The 18,680-nt window shown below is 46.8% G+C and overlaps 1 protein-coding gene and 1 pseudogene across 1 annotated transcript; one reads left to right on the top strand and one right to left on the bottom strand.

Annotated features, from left to right (window-relative positions):
- Positions 1-862: 862 nt before the first annotated feature.
- On the bottom strand, positions 863-3,928 carry LOC6053096 (annotated as a pseudogene).
- Positions 3,929-7,819: 3,891 nt separating this feature from the next.
- On the top strand, positions 7,820-18,053 carry LOC119766147. The gene is made up of 2 exons (XM_038250547.1): positions 7,820-10,186; positions 15,369-18,053. Exons 1-2 carry the CDS (start codon positions 7,820-7,822, stop codon positions 18,051-18,053), a joined length of 5,052 nt encoding a protein of 1,683 aa, XP_038106475.1.
- The last annotated feature ends 627 nt before the right edge of the window (positions 18,054-18,680 follow it).

Below are 18,680 nucleotides of genomic sequence, written 5' to 3'. Positions count from 1 at the left end.
GATAGAGCTTGTGCATCGTGAACGGTTGCTTAGTCGGTTGAGCCAGCCTCTGCTGCCGAGTCGTAATGATTTTCTGCTGAATCGGCTTCGTTAGAAAATCCTCCGGAAGTTCATCACTCGCGATGGATCGGTTGATCAGCGATGGCGTAGCCTTAATCTGCTCGGTCCACCCATCTGCCGACGGATCATCGACACCGTCAGCCCGGTTCGATCCGTCAAGCTCAGAAACTTGCTCGTTTTCTGAGTCTTCCGACGCCACCTGCCCCTGCTTTTCATGAAACACAACCGACTGGACTGCAGCAACAGTCCAAACCGAGTCGCATACGCGTACTCCGGCTCCGGCCACTGCCCTGTCGCCACTGGTTGCCGGCCGTATGCGGTTCCTCCTTCTTCCCCTCCTTACCAGCAGTAGCGGCTACGTCAGCACGTCGACATTCCACAGCACCACGGTGATGGGCCAGTTTCCGCCCAGATTGCTTAGCGTGTTGAGCAGTGCCATGTACGTTCCGTCGACGGCCGGGTCGCTAATTCGCGCAAAGAACGCCATCACCGCATCGGATCGGAGAGAAGTAGTACGGAACGTGGTGGTCGTAGATCATGGCCGGGGTGAACCAGACGACGGCCGCGGTGAGCATCGTCAGGGCGATTTGGTAGGGGATGACTTTGACCTAAATTGCAACGCTTCAGCATCGTCAGCGCCCACCCGTTGACGGCAATGTCCTACGTGGCGACGAGTTCAGCGCGAAAAAGATCCCCGTCAGGATGGGAATGTTAGCCGCGATGTAGGACACCACTTCATCTCCCTCGGAGTTTCCCAGCCAGCGATTCACGTGCAGGCTGAGGATCAGCATAAACAACCCGATCAGGTACTGCGCCGGCTAAAGCGCGACATGTACAGCGAGTCGACGATCAGCGCCCACAGCAGCCCACTGTTGAAGTCGGCCTGAAATGTTTAACAATTGTTATCGCGACGCGTAATGCCCGTGATGAACTCATCTCATATCAACCCCATCGAGATAAGACGCATCACCGGCCCAACCATCAACTCGCACCTGTTGTTTGTAGCTGGCGCCGCGATTCTGCAACATCATCGGGATAGCCGCCGCCAGCCCGATTGGAATGCCCTGCAGCAGGTACAGTAAGAATAGGATGGCAATCTTGGCCCAGTCGCAGCGCAGGTCGCTCCGCTCGTGTTTGCCCTCTTCATGGACAACGCCGGCACTGGTTCGTTTGGCCACCAGAAGCTGCTCCTCCTTTGCGTGCCGCTTCCGAACTCCCGTCGGGTTCTGTTTCTTGATGGTGCTGGTCCCGTTACAATCACTTGCAGGTTTGTTGGAATCTTCCAGCCGGCGCTGTCCGTGGCTGGGTTGGGATTGTCGTCCAGGACCCTCCTGAGGTGTCCCTTAACCACTCCTACTTCGGGGCGCATCTTTGCCCAGAACACCGAGCGTAACATAACCTGAAAATGAAAGAAATACATCAAATACAATTCCACCAGATCTTTGAAGACGACATTTTAGTATCAAACTTGAAAAAATTAAGCAATTGCAATCGCAGCATTTTGAACGAAATAAAAATTGGATTGCGGTTGGTTCTGTGATGAGAATGGCAGCGATTTGCAGTGTTTTGACTGCATTTTTTCCGGATAGGCCGTTTCCGATGCCTGCTGCTGTGAATATTTTTTTCCTTGCTGGCACACACATTTACTTACCATTTCAGGGGATTCATCAAACTCAATTTGTTAAGAAAAAAAAGCACCGAACACTTTTTTTCCTTACCGCCCGAGCGCAACAACAGCAATGAAAAAAATGGCGTCCCACACGCATCACACGCTCAAAGAATTAGGGTGGGAAACCAAGGTTTGTCAAAACGGTGAAAATGAAAAGGTGGGTTTGCAATAAATTAACGAAATATCAATACTTTAACTGTCTATTTTAATGTGTTAATGATCTATTAACCTATATGTCCACCCCCTAGGTGCTGGCACTGTTTCAGAACTTCGAGACCTCTTTGATTTTGAGGCAAAATAGGAATAACTTTTTTTGAGCGTGTATAGAGTTTGACGTCTAGATCTGTCACACAACGTACGCTTCAATGAACCGGCTCGCCAAGGACTCAGAGGGGAACGCCCCCTGCTGTGGATTCCGAGACATATATTTGACTATGGTTATAATAACCCGCTAGATGTTTGTTTCCGACAAATCTGCTCTTGTTTTGATTATGTCGTATCCAAAACTGTGTTTAAAACTAGAATAAGTTAATGTTAGTTTTTTAAGATTATACAGCCTGAGCATTTTAGATGGAGGCGGTGAAATAAATAAACATAGATCTGTCACACTCGGTGCATTAGATGTTTACTTTTTTTTTTTACAAATCCGGAAGTTTGCAAAGTATTTTGCTTGGGACCGGTGCCAATCGCTGCCGCGACCGGTCCGCTTCGGGTGGCGCATGTTCCGGCCGAGCTGTTCACCACCAGTAGACGAGGAAATCCGAGGAAACAGATGGACGACTCGTGTGTTTGTATCTCGACCTCAAAGCCGGCCGTTTTGTTCCAGTTGACGGCGCAACCACGGCCTTGGAGTCCGCGAAGACCACGTCGGGCACTTCGAACAGCTAAAGGGGAAGGGGCATTTTGCAATTTGCGGCGAGGGGTTTCAGCACACCTGGTGAGCGTGGTCCGCACGACTTGAACTCGAGGGTTTTCGGGTTGACAACGTGAACGGCCGGGATTTTTTTAAATGTTCTGGTTCAGCTTGACGGCGATGTCGTTCCGCGAGGGCAGCGTGAAGGCCAGATTTTCAGTGAATCCGGCAATTTGTTCACCGAGTTTCTCGGTCAGTTTGTTCAGGGGGTATTGCCGGGCGATGTGCATTGTGGCCGGGAGGGTCTTCGGGATGCGGTTGTAGCCGTACGCGTTTGCCACGTCCTCGTAGATGTCATACACATGCAGCATGTCGTGCTGGGTTGGCGTAATGAGCACTTCAAGCTGGTCCGTTTTGCGAGTCTGGATTTAGGCCAGCGCGCCAGTACTTTCGTCGATGCCGATGTAGGCGTTGCCCTAGGCAGCAGAAATGGTTTCCTTCCAGAAGGTTAGTTCGGGTACTGGACCGGAGTGTTGCTACCCGGGTAGACCACGTCACAAAGTTACACAGTGAACGGATTGGCGCAATGCGCCAAAAACATGCTAACGATCGTGTCCAGCATGATCTTGGTCTAGGTCAAGTCCGTTACCATGCACTCGATGAACACGTTCCGCGTCTCCAGCTTGATCTTTTAATGGTGATCGGCGGCAGCGACAGGGCAACTCCATTCGCGTCATAAATCACTGGAAAACCGGCGAATCTCGAATGATCGGCAAATACGCCTTCAAAAGGGGGTGCGTCGAGTAAAACTCCATCAACTCCTCGGCCGTCATCACCTTGTCCTGGTTCCACGTTCAACAGAACAAACTTAATGTCTTCCGGCGCCTTGACATCGTACGTAAACGGTCCCATCAGCGTGTCCAGTTCGTGCGTCCCAATTGCCACCAACGCAAGCTTCCAACAAATGTTCTTGTGCAATTTGAAACTAGTAGCTTCTGTAAATACCAGCTTTTGCGGGCACCCTCCGCCGGTGCAACCTTCGTAAACTCAAATTCATCTTCCCCAGAAACACCTGCAATCCCTGAACCAGTCTCTCTAGGCATAGCAGATCGTACCGGTTGTCCGGAATATCGATCTCGTCAATCACATCCTCCGAAGCATCCTTGGCCGCATCCACCGCACCCTGCTCTTTTGTGATTATCTGTTTCTCCATCGTGACCTCGTCCAACTCAAGATCAAACTCACAGCACAGCTTCTCTAACTCATCCGGCAAGATGTTGCCCAAGGCAAGGTTTGCCGAATCATCACCATCGCGAAATCGTGTCATCTTAGACCACTGCCCCCTCACCCCCTTATCATATTTCATTATAGAATTGTAAAAGAACATGGTTCATAAATTATACAAAAAAATAATAGAATTAAAAAACCTTAACGTGCAAGCTAACCTAAACCAAAGAATATTGAGTATTATTCCCTTCTCTCTACCTAAACTTCCAAGCTCGAGCAAATAGAAAATTTGTAAGGAAGTTCCCCTTTTTTCTCGATCTTGGAAGATTAGGTGTTAGAATTGATTTTCACGCTATTTCTGGAACTTAAAAGATGCGAATAATTCTGGATCTGCATTTTCTCAGAATATCTTTCTCCTGTTCTGTATATCGATTCCACAAAATTTGAGATGATCGAATAGACCATGAGCCGCTGTTGTTGTTGAACGGAGACTAGTTGAATTTGGCCGTCAAGATGGACTGCAGCGTGTGAAGACGACGAGCGGACCACGGCTGGCGCCAAAATTGTAACATTTTAAGGAACAAATCCAACTTTACTTCTCCAGGACCAACTAAACGGGAGAAAAACAAGTTAGGTTAGAAGTAATTCGAGTGTAGTACAACTTCCAGTCAAACCTGTGATTAGCTGGAACTTGTGTATTCTCAGCCCGTTCTTCAACGCGGTCCACATGCGCATCTAGTCCGGCTCCACCTTAAACGCCTTCGAGAACATCACGGCCAGCTCCACTGGCTCTTGCGCACCTTAAACGTCCGATACGTGGCCGTGGCCGGATTGAACAGATCCGACTTCTGGTATATCTCCATGTAGTCCTCCAGCAGCACGTTGATGTTCATAAAGTTGGTCCGGCGCTGCTCGTCCAGCCGCTCCTGCAGCTCGTCCAATAATGTCGGTGCTCTTGACATCTTCCAACACCTCGTGAATCGTGGACTCGCGCACGTAGACCAACATGTACGCGTTGCTGCTGTGTCGGATGTTCAGGTCGTTGTCGTGGCCGCCGTAGTTCTGCTCGATCGCCTCGTTGCGAGTGCACCGCGACACCACGTCGTCGTCAAACTTGCACCACTTGCCGTCGTTCTTCGGGTTGATGTACACAACGTAGTGGCCGCCGTGGTTGTCCCCGGAGTGTACATAGGATGTACATGGCCGACGTGTCCTCGGGCTTCTGCCGATGTTGGTCCTACGCGGTTCCGGAATCGTCCTCTTGCGACACGACTCCGACGTTCCGCAAACAGAACTGTCGACGTTCAACGCGAAAGCTAAGTGATTTTTTTCCGTCGCCAAAATTCGCTCCTTCCGCCCGTTACGGGTGTTCTCCGGCTGCACCAGCAGCGGCCCAACACGGTTCAGGTCCAGCGGGTAGTCACGGCGCCGGAAGAAACGCACAAATTAATAAAAAATGCGAAAAACTCTTGCAACACTTGGACGGAAAAAACGTGCTTTTGTTTTGATTTTGTTGATTGAGAGTGACAGCTAGCAGGCGATGCACGCTAAACAGATTTAAAGAGTTCTTTTTGAATACTACTTTGGAGTTTAGTTCCTTCAGGTCATCCCGAGCATGGGTAAATAACAAGGGAAATGCAAAATAATACCATTCAATGGTATCAATACCAAATGTTGGTTTTCGCGAGCACTTGAAAAAATGTCTAAAGTGTAAGTTAATACCAATCTCTGGTATTATACCAAATTTTGGTATTGTTTTGTTATTGAGCAAATGTTAGAAAAATATCGATTTTTGACATACTGTTACTTACTTACATACTTAAAAACGCAAATCTACTCCAAATTAAAGCCAACTATTTTATTTTGGTCTAAAAAAGTCATTTGATGATCTTTATAAATTAGGGAATACCATACATTGGTATTGTAAAGGTATTTTAAATAAAAATATTATAAAATAAAGGTGATTCATAAAAAACTATTTTAAATGATGTTTAACATTCTTAAAAGTATGCTGATACATTTGAAATTGAAAAGAAAAACATTTATATATTTAGACGATTAACTTTACGACAACAATAGGTTTAACGTGAAAAAAATTAAATTTTAGAATGGATTTTATTTAACATTGTGTGCCTTTTGCGTCATAATCGATAAACTCAAAAAAATAATGTCAATCTTTGTTAATTTGATGAAATAACTCTTTCAATACCAAAATGTTGGTATGCATGTGGTATTCGAACTTCGTTCTAAAATCCTTTTAATATTGAATTTGTGTTGAATCCTATTCAGTTGGAATCATGCATCCTCAAAAATCTCACAAAAATGCCACGCTGCCTGGGCTATAACCTTTCTCGTTCTGGTTTAGTTTGTTTCTCTTTCGTTGAATTTCCTGATATTTTTGCCTGCAGCTAAAACATGTTGATGCAGCAGCAGCTCGTTTTCAACAAGCGTTGATAGCTCAGTTGGTAAACAGGTAGCTAAAATGGTGTCTGCACCTTACCTGTCATGAGTTCGATTCCAGTATTCCTCTAGTTTTCTTTACCTGATATTTTTTGGCTCTCCAAGCAAGACTTCGTTTTCCTGCCTGTTCGAAGGATTTAAATATAGCATCAAAGTTCTACCCATATCTCAATGCAATCCCATTAGCCAAATTGAATTCCCGTTGTAATTCTATAGAGAATTCTCATTGTTTTTTGTCCAACGAGATTTTTATTTACCCGGAAAGTTGTAATTTGTCTGGTATTCATTTGCCCTTGGAATGGCACGTTTTGGCATTGCTTTGGTCTACCCCATACAGTTTTTTGGTATGATTTCATGGTATTATACCATCTATTACTGGGCAACCAAGGGCACATTTTGGTATTTGTTATTATACCAAGTAATACTAAAATATGGTATTCCCGTGTGATCGCGCGAGAGATCAAATTCCAAATTCTACCAGCCTAAATGTGATCCACAAATAAATGTTATTCCGTCCCTGTCTGTCCCTGAAGTGAGCAGAGTGAGCAGAGGTGATCCTCGCTCTTTTTGATTTCTCCCCGGCTCGCTTCTCATGTACTGTCCCCTTTAGAATTTAGTCAGTAATAAACCGTTGACTACGCCAGACAGCTACGCGTTTAAGAATAAATTGTGTAGTTTCTGTTCGCGCAATAAATTGTTTTAATCAGTGCTAAACGGTTTATGATTAGTGTCCGAAATTCCCGAACCGACCACACGCGCGAACATTTGGTCCTTCGAACCGGATTCGAAGGATCCGGTCTGGCCAGGTTCGGGACACTTCGCGAAACGGACAGTTCAGTGCGCGAAGTGTTGGCCTGCTCGCGAAGAGCAGCGCAAAGTGAACGGTGCAGAAGTGCGCCGGGACAGTTTTGGTGCGCGCTGGGCGTGAAAAACGGACAAAAAGTGCACGGAAAATCCGTGAAAAAAGTGCAAAAAAACGGGAAAAAATCCCAAAAAGCGGAGCTGAACAGTGGCACAATAGTGCATTGAAAAGCAGCTGAACAAAGGCAGTGACGATCAGTGCAGTGCGGTGAAGAAGATTTCGCCATCGCGGAACTCACGGCGACTCACGGTGTGCGCGCGCTTTGGCAAGCGTCGCGACGTCACCATCTCAACCGGTTGGCTGACGTCATCGTTGGAGTCGGTGATTGATTGGCGGTTGGAGCTTTCGGGACGGATTTGGCGGATCAAGACGGAGATACAGGAGAGTATTTTGCACGTAAACGGTGGCTCGGCTAGTTTGGCTCTTTGCGGAGAAATAAAGTGGCTTTTGAAAATAAAATTGCACGAGAGTTTTTATTAGTCTGGTCAGGTTGCATGAGTGTTGTGTTGTTCTGTCTGGTCCTCTGGAATTCCCTGGTCGATTCCCCTGTCGCTGCTGTCAATACTGGGTCGTACAGTTCGCAATCTGTCTTGCGCGGTCGCGTCGTGGAACGTCGAGTCGATCTGTCTGTTTCCGGTGAATCTGAAAGTGAAAGTGGATGTTATTCAGTTGGCGATCAGTGGTCACGATGGGCGATCTGCAGACTTTGCGGAAGAAGCAGGAGATCCTGCTGAACAAACTGGAGGTGCTGAATCAGTTCGTCGAGCACTACAAGGCGGAAGAACACGAGTGCCAGCTGGAAGTTCGACTCGGAATGCTGAACGACGTGTACCAGGAGTTCACGGACCTACGGACGAAGCTGGAATTGCTGCTGGAAGAAAAGGATGCGGCCAAGTACGCGGATGCGGAGCCGAAGGTCAAGCAGGAGGTCGTGTCACATCGTGAAGAGGCCAATCTACAGGTGGTGCAGGAGTTCGACAACAAATTCTGCAAGATCAAGGCGATTCTGATTGCGAAGCGGCCGGTCAAGGACGTCGCGCAGACTGTTCCAAGTGTTGGTGATGCGGATACCTCGTTTCCGTTGCGCGTCAAGCTGCCTGACATTCATCTGCCGAACTTCAGCGGAAATCTGCGCGAGTGGGTGACCTTCCGTGACACCTTCAAAAGTCTCATCCACCGGAACTCGAAGCTGACATCGATGGACAAGTTCACCTATCTCCAATCGTCTCTCTCTGGTCCTGCGTTGCTGGAGATCAGTGGCATCGACCTGTCGGAAGAAAACTACTCCGTCGCGTGGTCCGCGCTGGAGGAGGAGTACGGAAACAAGAAGCTGATCGTGAAAGCCCACCTCGATGTCATTCTGGATCTGGAACCGCTGACCAAGGAGTCGTACGACGGTCTCAGTCACCTGCTCGGTGAGTTTGAGAAAAATCTGCAGATGCTGGACAAGATGGGTGAAAAGACTGCCGACTGGAGTACGGTTATGGCGCACGTCCTGTGCTCAAAGCTGGACTCGGCCACGCTTAGGAATTGGGAGACCCACCACAACAGCAAGGAAGTCCCAACCTACAAGGCTCTACTGGAGTACCTGCGCGGCCACTGTTCGGTTCTTCAGTCGATCAAACGAGCGAAAGCGAAATCGTCGGAACAGCGCCCTCCAAAAGCAGCAGTCTGTCATACTGCTGTGCGGAGCAGCAACCAGTGTCACTTTTGCAGCGGCCCGTGGCACACCCCGTTCCGGTGCTTCAAGTTCCAGAAGATGACGATCTCTGAGCGCAACGACGCTGTTTCGAGGAACAAGCTGTGCAGAAACTGCCTGAAGCCTGGACATTACCCGCGGACGTGCGAAGGAGGAACTTGCCACCACTGTCACCAGAAACATCATTCGATGCTGCACAACGATCAGATGAGATCCTCCGTTCCACAACAGCAGTCGAGACCGACCGCGACGACCTCAGTACAGCGACAACAACTTAGACCACAGAACACGAATCAGACAACACACACTCCAGCCAACAATGCACCTGCTAATCAGACTAACCTACAGACTACAGACTCTCAAACCACACAGCCACAAACCACTAGCCAAAACTACGTTGCACTACCCGTCACGCCCACACACAACATCATCCTGTCAACCGCGCTCATCCGTATTAAAGACCGCTTCGGAAACACGCTGCTAGCGCGTGCGCTTCTTGACTCGTGCTCACAGCACTGTCTGATGACCAGAGAGTTCTCGCGACGACTCAAATTTGTGCGACAATCGTCGTATTTGCCGATACAAGGAATCGGAACTTCCCGTTGCGTGTCGACGCAGCTCGTGCGTGCAGATGTCGGTCCGCGTTCCGATCAGATTTCAGCGTACGAGTCGGAGATGCAGTTCCACGTGCTGCCCAAGCTCAACATCTCGTTGCCGACATCGTACATCGACCCGTCTACAATTCAGCTGCCCGACTGGATGTTCCTGGCTGATCCAGAGTTCCACAAAACCGGTCCAGTGGACGTCATTATCGGTGCCGAGTTCTACATGGACTTGCTGACGGACGAACGGGTAAAACCAGCTGCAGACGGTCCCACGTTGCACAACACGGTGTTCGGTTGGATCATTTCCGGCCGGCTTCCCGGCAGCGTTCCAGAATCGACGTCTCTCGTATCCGTCGCGGCAATCGACGAGCTGCTGACCAGATTTTGGGAACTGGAAACGTGCCGCACCAAGAGCACGCACTCGATCGAAGAATCAACGTGCGAGCAGCTGTTCGAGGAGACGACGGTTCGTGACGAAACTGGTAGATTTGTTGTGACGCTGCCCAAGAAGAAGTACGCTGTCCAGCGTCTCGGTGAGTCCAGATCAACAGCCATCAAACGCTTCCTGGGATTGGAGAAGCGGCTGTCAGCGAATCCAGACCTGAAACAACAGTACAGTGATTTTATTCACGAGTACGAAGCCATGGGACACATGAAACGGGTTGCCGGCGACACGGCCGGGGGAGAGTTAGCGTATTACCTGCCACACCACTGCGTCTTGAGGCCGGACAGCACCACTACGAAGCTCCGCGTGGTGTTTTTTTTTTTAATTTATATTTATTCAGTTTTTTCTTTTCCATGTACATTCATTCAGTTAAAATATTATTGAGTGTCCAATCACAATTGATGACTTTTCACCTCAATTTTAAATACTAGCAACTTTCATTTATTCATGAAATATTGTAGCTTTCGCTATTCAGTGATTTCAAATGTAGGAGGTCCTACATGTACAAAAGGGAAAAGGGATACCTTAAAACTAATTTATAAACTATATAAAGAGCGGATCAATGCAGCTGAAGACTGCAATGATTTTTGTCGAAATGCATCAATTATCTTATTGGACATAACATCCAAAGTGTCAACTTCGGCTAATTGATGAAGTTCACTGGTGCTGAACCAGGGAGGAAGTTTCAGAATCATTTTCAGAATTTTGTTCTGAATCCTCTGAAGTTTTTTCTTCCTGGTTAAGCAACAGCTTGTCCAGATCGGCACAGCATAAAGCATGGCAGGTCTGAAAATTTGTTTATAAATTAACAGTTTATTCTTGAGACAAAGTCTAGAATTCCTGTTTATAAGTGGATACAAACATTTAATATATTTGTTACATTTAACCTGGATACTTTCAATGTGATCCTTGTAAGTAAGGTTTTTGTCAAAAGCAAGTCCAAGATATTTCACTTGATCCTCCCACTTTAAATTTACCTCATTCATCTTTATAATGTGATGACTTTTTGGTTTAAGAAAATCAGCCCTAGGTTTGTGAGGGAAAATAATAAGTTGAGTTTTTGCAGCATTTGGAGTAATTTTCCATTCTTTCAAATAAGAATTGAAACTATCCAAGCTTTTTTGTAATCTTCTTGTGATGACACGAAGGCTTCTACCTTTGGCGGAGATGCTTGTATCATCAGCAAAAAGTGATTTCTGACATCCTGAGGGCAAATCAGGCAAGTCAGAAGTAAAAATATTGTATAAAATTGGACCCAAAATACTTCCTTGAGGGACGCCGGCACGTACAGGTAGTTGATCAGATTTGCTGTTCTGATAACATACCTGTAGAGTACGATCCGTCAAATAATTTTGAATAATTTTCACGATATAAATCGGAAAATTAAACCTTTTCAATTTTGCAATCAAACCTTTATGCCAAACACTGTCAAATGCTTTTTCTATGTCTAGAAGAGCAGCGCCAGTAGAATAGCCCTCAGATTTGTTGCTTCGAATTAAATTTGAAACTCTCAACAACTGATGAGTAGTTGAATGCCCAAGGCGAAATCCAAACTGCTCATCAGCGAAAATTGAATTTTCATTAACACTCAAACGCTCGGGTAGTCATTTGACCCCTATTTTTTTTCTTAGAAATCCCATAACTTTTGATAGAATTGACCAATTTGGATGCTTTTGGTTGCAAAAGATCCAGATTTGTCTATATTTTGAACTGCCAGATGGGGACAAATGTGGTCCATTTACCGGAGATATTCCGGATTTGTTGGTACCTCGGCCCTCCTATAGGTATTTGGCCAATATAATAAAACTTTTCAACAGAAATGATGCAAAACTACAAGGCATCATCCTAATACATCATCCTGCAAAAATAATTGACATGGTTAAGTCCTACGGGGCAGCGGAGCCGGTTCCAGTTAGGCAACAATTGACATCAGCTCAGTGAACCGTTTCCGGATAGAACCTGTTCCGGTGCCCGAAGGTCTTCAGCATGTCATGTATCTATGCAGGATGATGTTTTAGGATGATTCCTTGAAGTTTTGCATCATTTCCGATTTTATTCTGTTGAAAAGTTTTTATTATATTGGCCAAATATCCATTTAGGTGGGCCGAGGCTAACAGAATCCGGAATATCTCCGGTAAAAATGGACCACATTTGTCCTCCGTCTGACAGTTGAAAATATAGACAAATCTGGATGTTTTGCACCCGGAAGCATCCAAATTGGTCAATTCTATCAAAAGTTATGAGATTTTTAAGAAAAAAAATAGGGGTCAAATGACTACCCGAGCGTTTGAGTGTTAATGTGCGTCATCATTCTATTAAGAATTATTCTTTCGAATAATTTACTAATAGATGAAAGCAAACTAATGGGCCGATAGCTTGAAGCTTCGGCAGGATTTTTGTCCGGTTTCAAAATCGGAACTACTTTGGCATTTTTCCAACTACTGGGAAAATATGCCAAATCAAAACATTTGTTGCAAATTTTGACCAAGCTACTTAAAGTTGCTTCTGGTAATTTTTTAATTAAAATGTAAAAAATGCCATCCTCACCAGGGGCTTTCATATTTTTAAATTTTTTGATAATAGATTTTATTTCATTCAGATCCGTATTAAAAACTTCATCTGATGAAATTGTTCAACAATATTCTGAAATTCTATTGAAATTTGATCTTCAATAGGACTCAAAACATTTAAGTTGAAATTATGGGCACTCTCAAACTGCTGAGCAAGTTTTGAGCTTTCTCCCCATTAGTTAATAGAATATTATCACCATCTTTTAAAGAAGGGATTGGTTTTGAGGTTTCTTAAGAACCTTTGAAAGTTTCCAAAAGGTTTGGAATAAGGTTTAATTTGTTCGACATCTCTTGCGAACTTTTCATTTCGCAGGAGAGTGAATCTGTGGTCAATAACCTTTTGCAAATCTTTTGAATTCGCTTCAGTGCAGGATCACGAGAACGTTGATACTGTCTTCGGCGAACATTTTTCAGACGAATCAGAAGCTGAAGATCGTCATCAATAATGGGAGAATCAAATTTGACTTGGACTTTAGGAATAGCAATATTCCTAGCATCCAAAATTGCATTAGTTAAAGATTCCAAGGCTGAATCAATATCAGCTTTGGTTTCTAAAACAAAATCATGATTTAAATTATTCTCAATATGATGGTGATACCTGTCCCAATTAGCTTTGTGATAATTAAACACAGAACTATTGGGTCTGGTAACTGCTTCATGAGAAAGTGAAAAAGTTACTGGAAGATGATCAGAATCAAAATCAGCATGAGTCACTAAAGGACCACAATACTGACTTTGGTTTGTCAAAACCAAATCAATTGTTGATGGATTTCTAACAGAAGAAAAGCAAGTTGGCCCATTCGGATATAAAACCGAATAAAGACCAGAAGTGCAATCTCTGAATAGAATTTTACCATTGGAATTTACTTTTGAATTATTCCAAGATTGGTGTTTGGCATTAAAATCACCGATGATCAAAAATCGAGATCTATGCCGAGTAAGTTTATTCAAATCCCTTTGAAATAATTTTTATTTTCCCCAGTGCATTGGAAAGGCAAATATGCAGCTGCAATCATAATTTTCCCAAAAGAAGTTTCAAGTTCAATGCCCAAACTTTCAATAACTTTTAACTTAAAGTCACGTAACGTGCTATAAGTCATACTACGGTGGATAACTATTGCAACTCCACCGCCATTTCGATTCATTCTGTTATTGGTTATAACTTTATAATCTGGATCACTTTTCAAATAAGTGCCAGTTTTTAAAATGTTTCGGTTATAACAGCAACATGCACGTTATGAACTCGTAAAAGTTGAAAAATTCATTTTCTTTCGCTTTTAAAGAGCGAGCATTAAAATTCATAATATTGATGGAATTACTTAGATCCATGATTAAACTTCAGGGTAAGAACAACATCATTCGCAAATTTTAATCCAATCTGGATAGCTTCCATCATGGATGTAGCATTACTCATTGTTTGAATCAAACCAAACAGTGAGTTTTGCAAAAAAGTCATTTTTTCAAACGTAACATCGCCGAGATCAGAAGATCCCAAAGCGTTGCCAGAAGAAAAATTTTCAAATGGAATTTGAGGTACCTGCCCAATTTGAAGATTGGTAGAGGATTTAAAATTCGTGGATGAACTCGAACCCGAAACGACGTTGGCATAAGAAATGCCATTGCTGTTACCTAACTTTTCCATGGTAGGGGTATTGTTCGAGTGAGACAGCACGAACGTTTGATTTAAAGATGCAGGTACAACCTGACTTTGAGAAAATTTCGGTTTGGATTTCGGCTGATGCTTAGCACGAGAATCCAAAACCTTTTTTCTGATGGGGCAATCCCAGAAATTCGATTTGTGATTTCCACCACAATTTGCACATTTAAATTGGGTGACTTCTTTCACGGGACAATTGTCCTTGTCGTGAGAAGAATCCCCGCAAACCATGCATTTTGGAACCATGGAGCAATGATCAGTACCGTGACCGAATGCCTGGCAACGCCGGCACTGGGTCAGATTCTGGCCATTACCGCCATGTTTCTTAAAATGCTCCCACTTTACCCGAACATGGAACAAAACCTAAACATTGTCCAAAAGTTTCAAATTGTTGATTTCATTTCTGTTGAAATGAATCAGATAAAATTGTGAAGTCAAACCAAAGCGAGAAATATTCCCGTTTGATTTTTTCTTCATTGGTATTACTTGGGATGGGGCAAAGCCAAGCAACACCTTAAGTTCGTTTTTGATCTCATCCACCGACAAGTCGTTGGAGAGACCTTTCAGGACCGCCTTGAATGGACGAGCATTCTTGGTCTCATACGTGTAGAAATTGTGTTTGTGGTTTTTCAAATAACCAACAAAAGTTTGGTGATCTTGTAAAGATTCCGTCAACAAGCGACATTCTCCTCTTCGACCAAGCTGGAACGAAACCTTCAAATTGCAAGTTTCCTTGCAATTCTTCAGTTGCGTTCGAAAGCTGGCTAAATCGGAGACGGAAGTCACTACAATTGGCGGAGCCTTTACTCGTTTCTCGACGGCAGAAGGCTCAGTACGAGGAGAAGGATCCTTGTCCACAGTTTCGGATAAAACACCGAAACCGTTTGCCAATGGAATTGGAGGATTGACCTCACTTTCAGAATCCGAATCAGACCTCGGATGAGGCTGTTTTCTTTTTCTGTTTCCGTTAGCCGATTTAGCGTTCAAACGCTTCACCGACGTAACGACCAAATCTTCAGAAGATTTGCGTTTACCTTTGTTTTGACGCATTTTGCAAGCAAAGTTCTCTTTAAAAGATGGCTTCGTTTGTAAAATACAACAAAATTTCAGGTGGGGTTAGTCTTGAAAAGACTGTTTAGAATTTTGGAATGTAACTCAGGTAGTCTTTAAAAAGACTGTGAATTTTGTTTGAAATAACTCTGAGCTTAGGTAGTAAAAAGTACCGCAGCTCTAGTGTCCGTTCACCACGAAGGTTCGCAAGACACTGTTCCGCGTGGTGTTTGATGCCTCGTGTCGCACGTCTACCGGAGTTGCTCTGAACGATGCGCTCATGGTGGGACCAGTTGTGCAGGACGACTTACTGGACATTGCGCTACGCTTTCGACTCCACGCTGTTGCCATCGTCGCTGACATCGCCAAGATGTATCGTATGATTCGCGTCCAGCCTGACGACCAGAGACTGCAGAGGATTGTTTGGAGAGACAATGTGGACGAACCCATCCGAATCTACGAGCTGACCACTGTCACGTACGGAACGGCGTCTGCGCCGTATTTAGCGACCAAGTGCTTGCAAAAACTCGGTGAGATCGGAGAAAAGACGCACCCATCCGCTGCCAAGGTCCTCAAACGTGACTTCTACGTTGACGACATGTTGGCAGGTGCGCACACGGTCGCTGAAGGAAAAGAGCTAGTCGCCGAAATGGTCGATCTGATGGAATCTGGCGGATTCTCGTTGCGAAAGTGGCATTCAAACTCCCGAGACATCCTGCTCGACGTCCCGGAACATCTTCGCGACGAACGGACTCTGCTAGAACTGGACACGTCTGACGCAACCGTCAAGACGCTCGGGCTCGTCTGGGAGCCAAGTACGGACTGTTTCCGTTTCAGATCGCCAAAGTGGAACGACGTTGCCGTGATCACGAAGCGTGTCGTGGCCTCAGACATGGCCATGATCTTCGACCCGTACGGGCTGATCGGTCCTGTCGTCGTTCAAGCGAAAATCTTCGTGCAGAAGCTGTGGCGCATGGAACTGGATTGGGACGCCGCTCTGCCAGAAGATCTGCAGGAGTACTGGCGTGAATACCGCAGAAATCTAGCCGGTCTAGACATCCTGTCGATACCCCGCTGGATTGGCACAGGCGCAGATGACCAGAATGTGCAGTTTCACGGGTTCTGCGACGCTTCAGTCAACGCTTACGGTGCGTGCATCTACATCCGAACCGTTTCGGCCAACGGCGACATCACCGTCCGCTTGCTGGCCTCCAAATCCCGCATCGCACCGCTCGAGAACCTGAAGAAGAAGAAGCGTAAGCAGTCGATTCCCCGCCTGGAGCTGGCGTCCGCTCTGCTGCTGGCGCATTTGTACGAAAAGGTGGCCAACGCCATCAACTTCCGAGGCAAAGCGTTCTTCTGGACGGATTCCATGATCGTACGCTGCTGGCTTGCGTCACTGCCGTCCAGATGGAACCAGTTCGTGGCCAACCGTGTGTCCGAGATTCAACATCTGACGGAGAGCGGATCTTGGGACCATGTGCCCGGAATAGAGAACCCAGCTGACATCATTTCTCGCGGCATGACACCGATGCAGCTGCAGTACTCAAAGCTTTGGTTCAGCGGACCCGATTGGCTGAGTCTCGACCACCAGCACTGGCCGCACGCTCAAGTGCCGAACGCAGCAGACTTCGACCACGAAGAACTGGAGGAACACAACGCTGTCGCTGTAGTTGCACATGACGCCGAGCCCTGCAGACTGTTTACAGCGAATTCGTCGTACACCGTGACAATACGGACGACCGCTGTAATCTGCCGCTTCTGTTTTAACAGCCGTGCGGCGAACAAGCACTGTCGCAGAGTTGGTCCGTTGACGGCTGAAGAGCTCGAGGTCGCTTTGAAGAAGCTGGTGCGCCTCGCTCAACGAGAATGCTTCCCGGAAGAGTACGATGCTCTGTCCAGAGATCGCGCGATTCCAAACAACTCCCGCATCGCTGCGCTGAACCCAAGAATCGTCGATGGAATCCTGTGCGTCGGCGGCCGGTTGCAGCACGCCGCAGTCTCGGACAACCGAAAGCATCCGTACATTCTCGACCATCGTCATCCGTTCACGAAGCTTATCGTCACACACTATCACGAGACCATGTTTCACGCTGGACAACAACTGTTGATCTCTGCTGTGCGTGAACGGTTCTGGCCGATCAACATCCGCAACCTCGTTCGCGAGGTGATCCACAAGTGTGTCGATTGCTTCCGTGTCAAGCCGAAGGTTCTTGACCAGCTCATGGCGGATCTGCCACCCGAACGAGTCACTCCGTGCACACCGTTCGCACGAGTCGGAGTTGACTACTGCGGACCTTTTCAGGTCGCGTACCCGCAGCGCCGAGCTCGCCCAGTGAAGTGCTTCGTTGCCATCTTCGTCTGCCTGGTCACCAAAGCTGTTCACCTAGAACTAGCAGCTGACCTAACGACGCAAGCATTTCTGGCGGCCCTCAAACGGTTCACTGCCCGGCGTGGCAAACCGAAGCTGGTCATGTGCGACAACGCCAAGAACTTCGTCGGCGCAAGACGTGAGCTGAGCGAACTCGCCAAGCTGTTCCTAAGTCAGCAGTTCGAAGAGGAGATCATCCGCGAAGCAGCGAACGACAGCATCGAATTCAAGTGGTCCAACCTCTACCTGTCGGACCTGCACAACCGCACGAAGTGGACTAAGCAGAAAAACAATGTCGCAGTCGGAACCATGGTCCTGCTGAAGGACGAAAACCTCCCGCCGTTGAAGTGGCAGCTCGGACGCGTTTCCGATATCCACCCGGGAGCTGACGGCAACATCCGTGTCGTCACGGTGCGCACAAAGGACGGTAGCTATCAGCGTGCGATCTCTAAGACCTTTCTCCGCAAGGGGAGAACTAGGACTCCTCCAACGGCGGAGGTTGAAAGGCCTCCGCACACCAGTTAAGTTATGTGTTGTTTTGAATTTCAAAAAGTTCACCGAATCTTTTTCCTCCAGAGTCGCCACCCTGTCTGCGCCCAGACCTACGGGTCGTTCTGCGCTCGGAGGCCGTTCAAAAGATCGGAACTTTCGAAATGCTTTAAGGTAACCTGTTTTGTTTCGGTGGTGGTTTGCATGAAGATGTTTGCTTGCGATCTAGCTGGCAAAAGCCCAGCATATATACGGTTACGGATAACAGCGGCGCACAGCGCCTTTTCGGTCGAAAAGACTGCCCCCACTGTTTGAACTCAGCTAAATTCTGTTCCACGTTTGGAACTCTTCGAGGTACACGCGCTCACGATGACAGCAGCGGAGGAGACGTCCTCCCGGTCCAATCTGCCACGACCAGCAGCGAGCTTGGCCAGCTCGTTCCCAATCGCAGCCCGATGGAGCCAACCCCCGTCATCGCAGCATCGTACACCCGGAGAACCATCGTGTCGGTAACCGCTGAGGGTCAACAGCGACGCCAGGAGGCGTCGGGGGAGGCCACGGAGGTCTCCCCCAGTTCAGGGAGCATCGCATCGACGCCGACGACGGCGTCACCGATCGTATCAGACAGCAGAGCAGCAGATCGCGCACGGCGCCACCCACGCA

This window comes from Culex quinquefasciatus, chromosome 2 (assembly GCF_015732765.1).
Source record: "Culex quinquefasciatus strain JHB chromosome 2, VPISU_Cqui_1.0_pri_paternal, whole genome shotgun sequence".
In the NCBI taxonomy this organism is placed as follows: Eukaryota; Metazoa; Arthropoda; class Insecta; order Diptera; family Culicidae; genus Culex; species Culex quinquefasciatus.
This window is presented reverse-complemented; position numbering and strand designations above follow the sequence as displayed.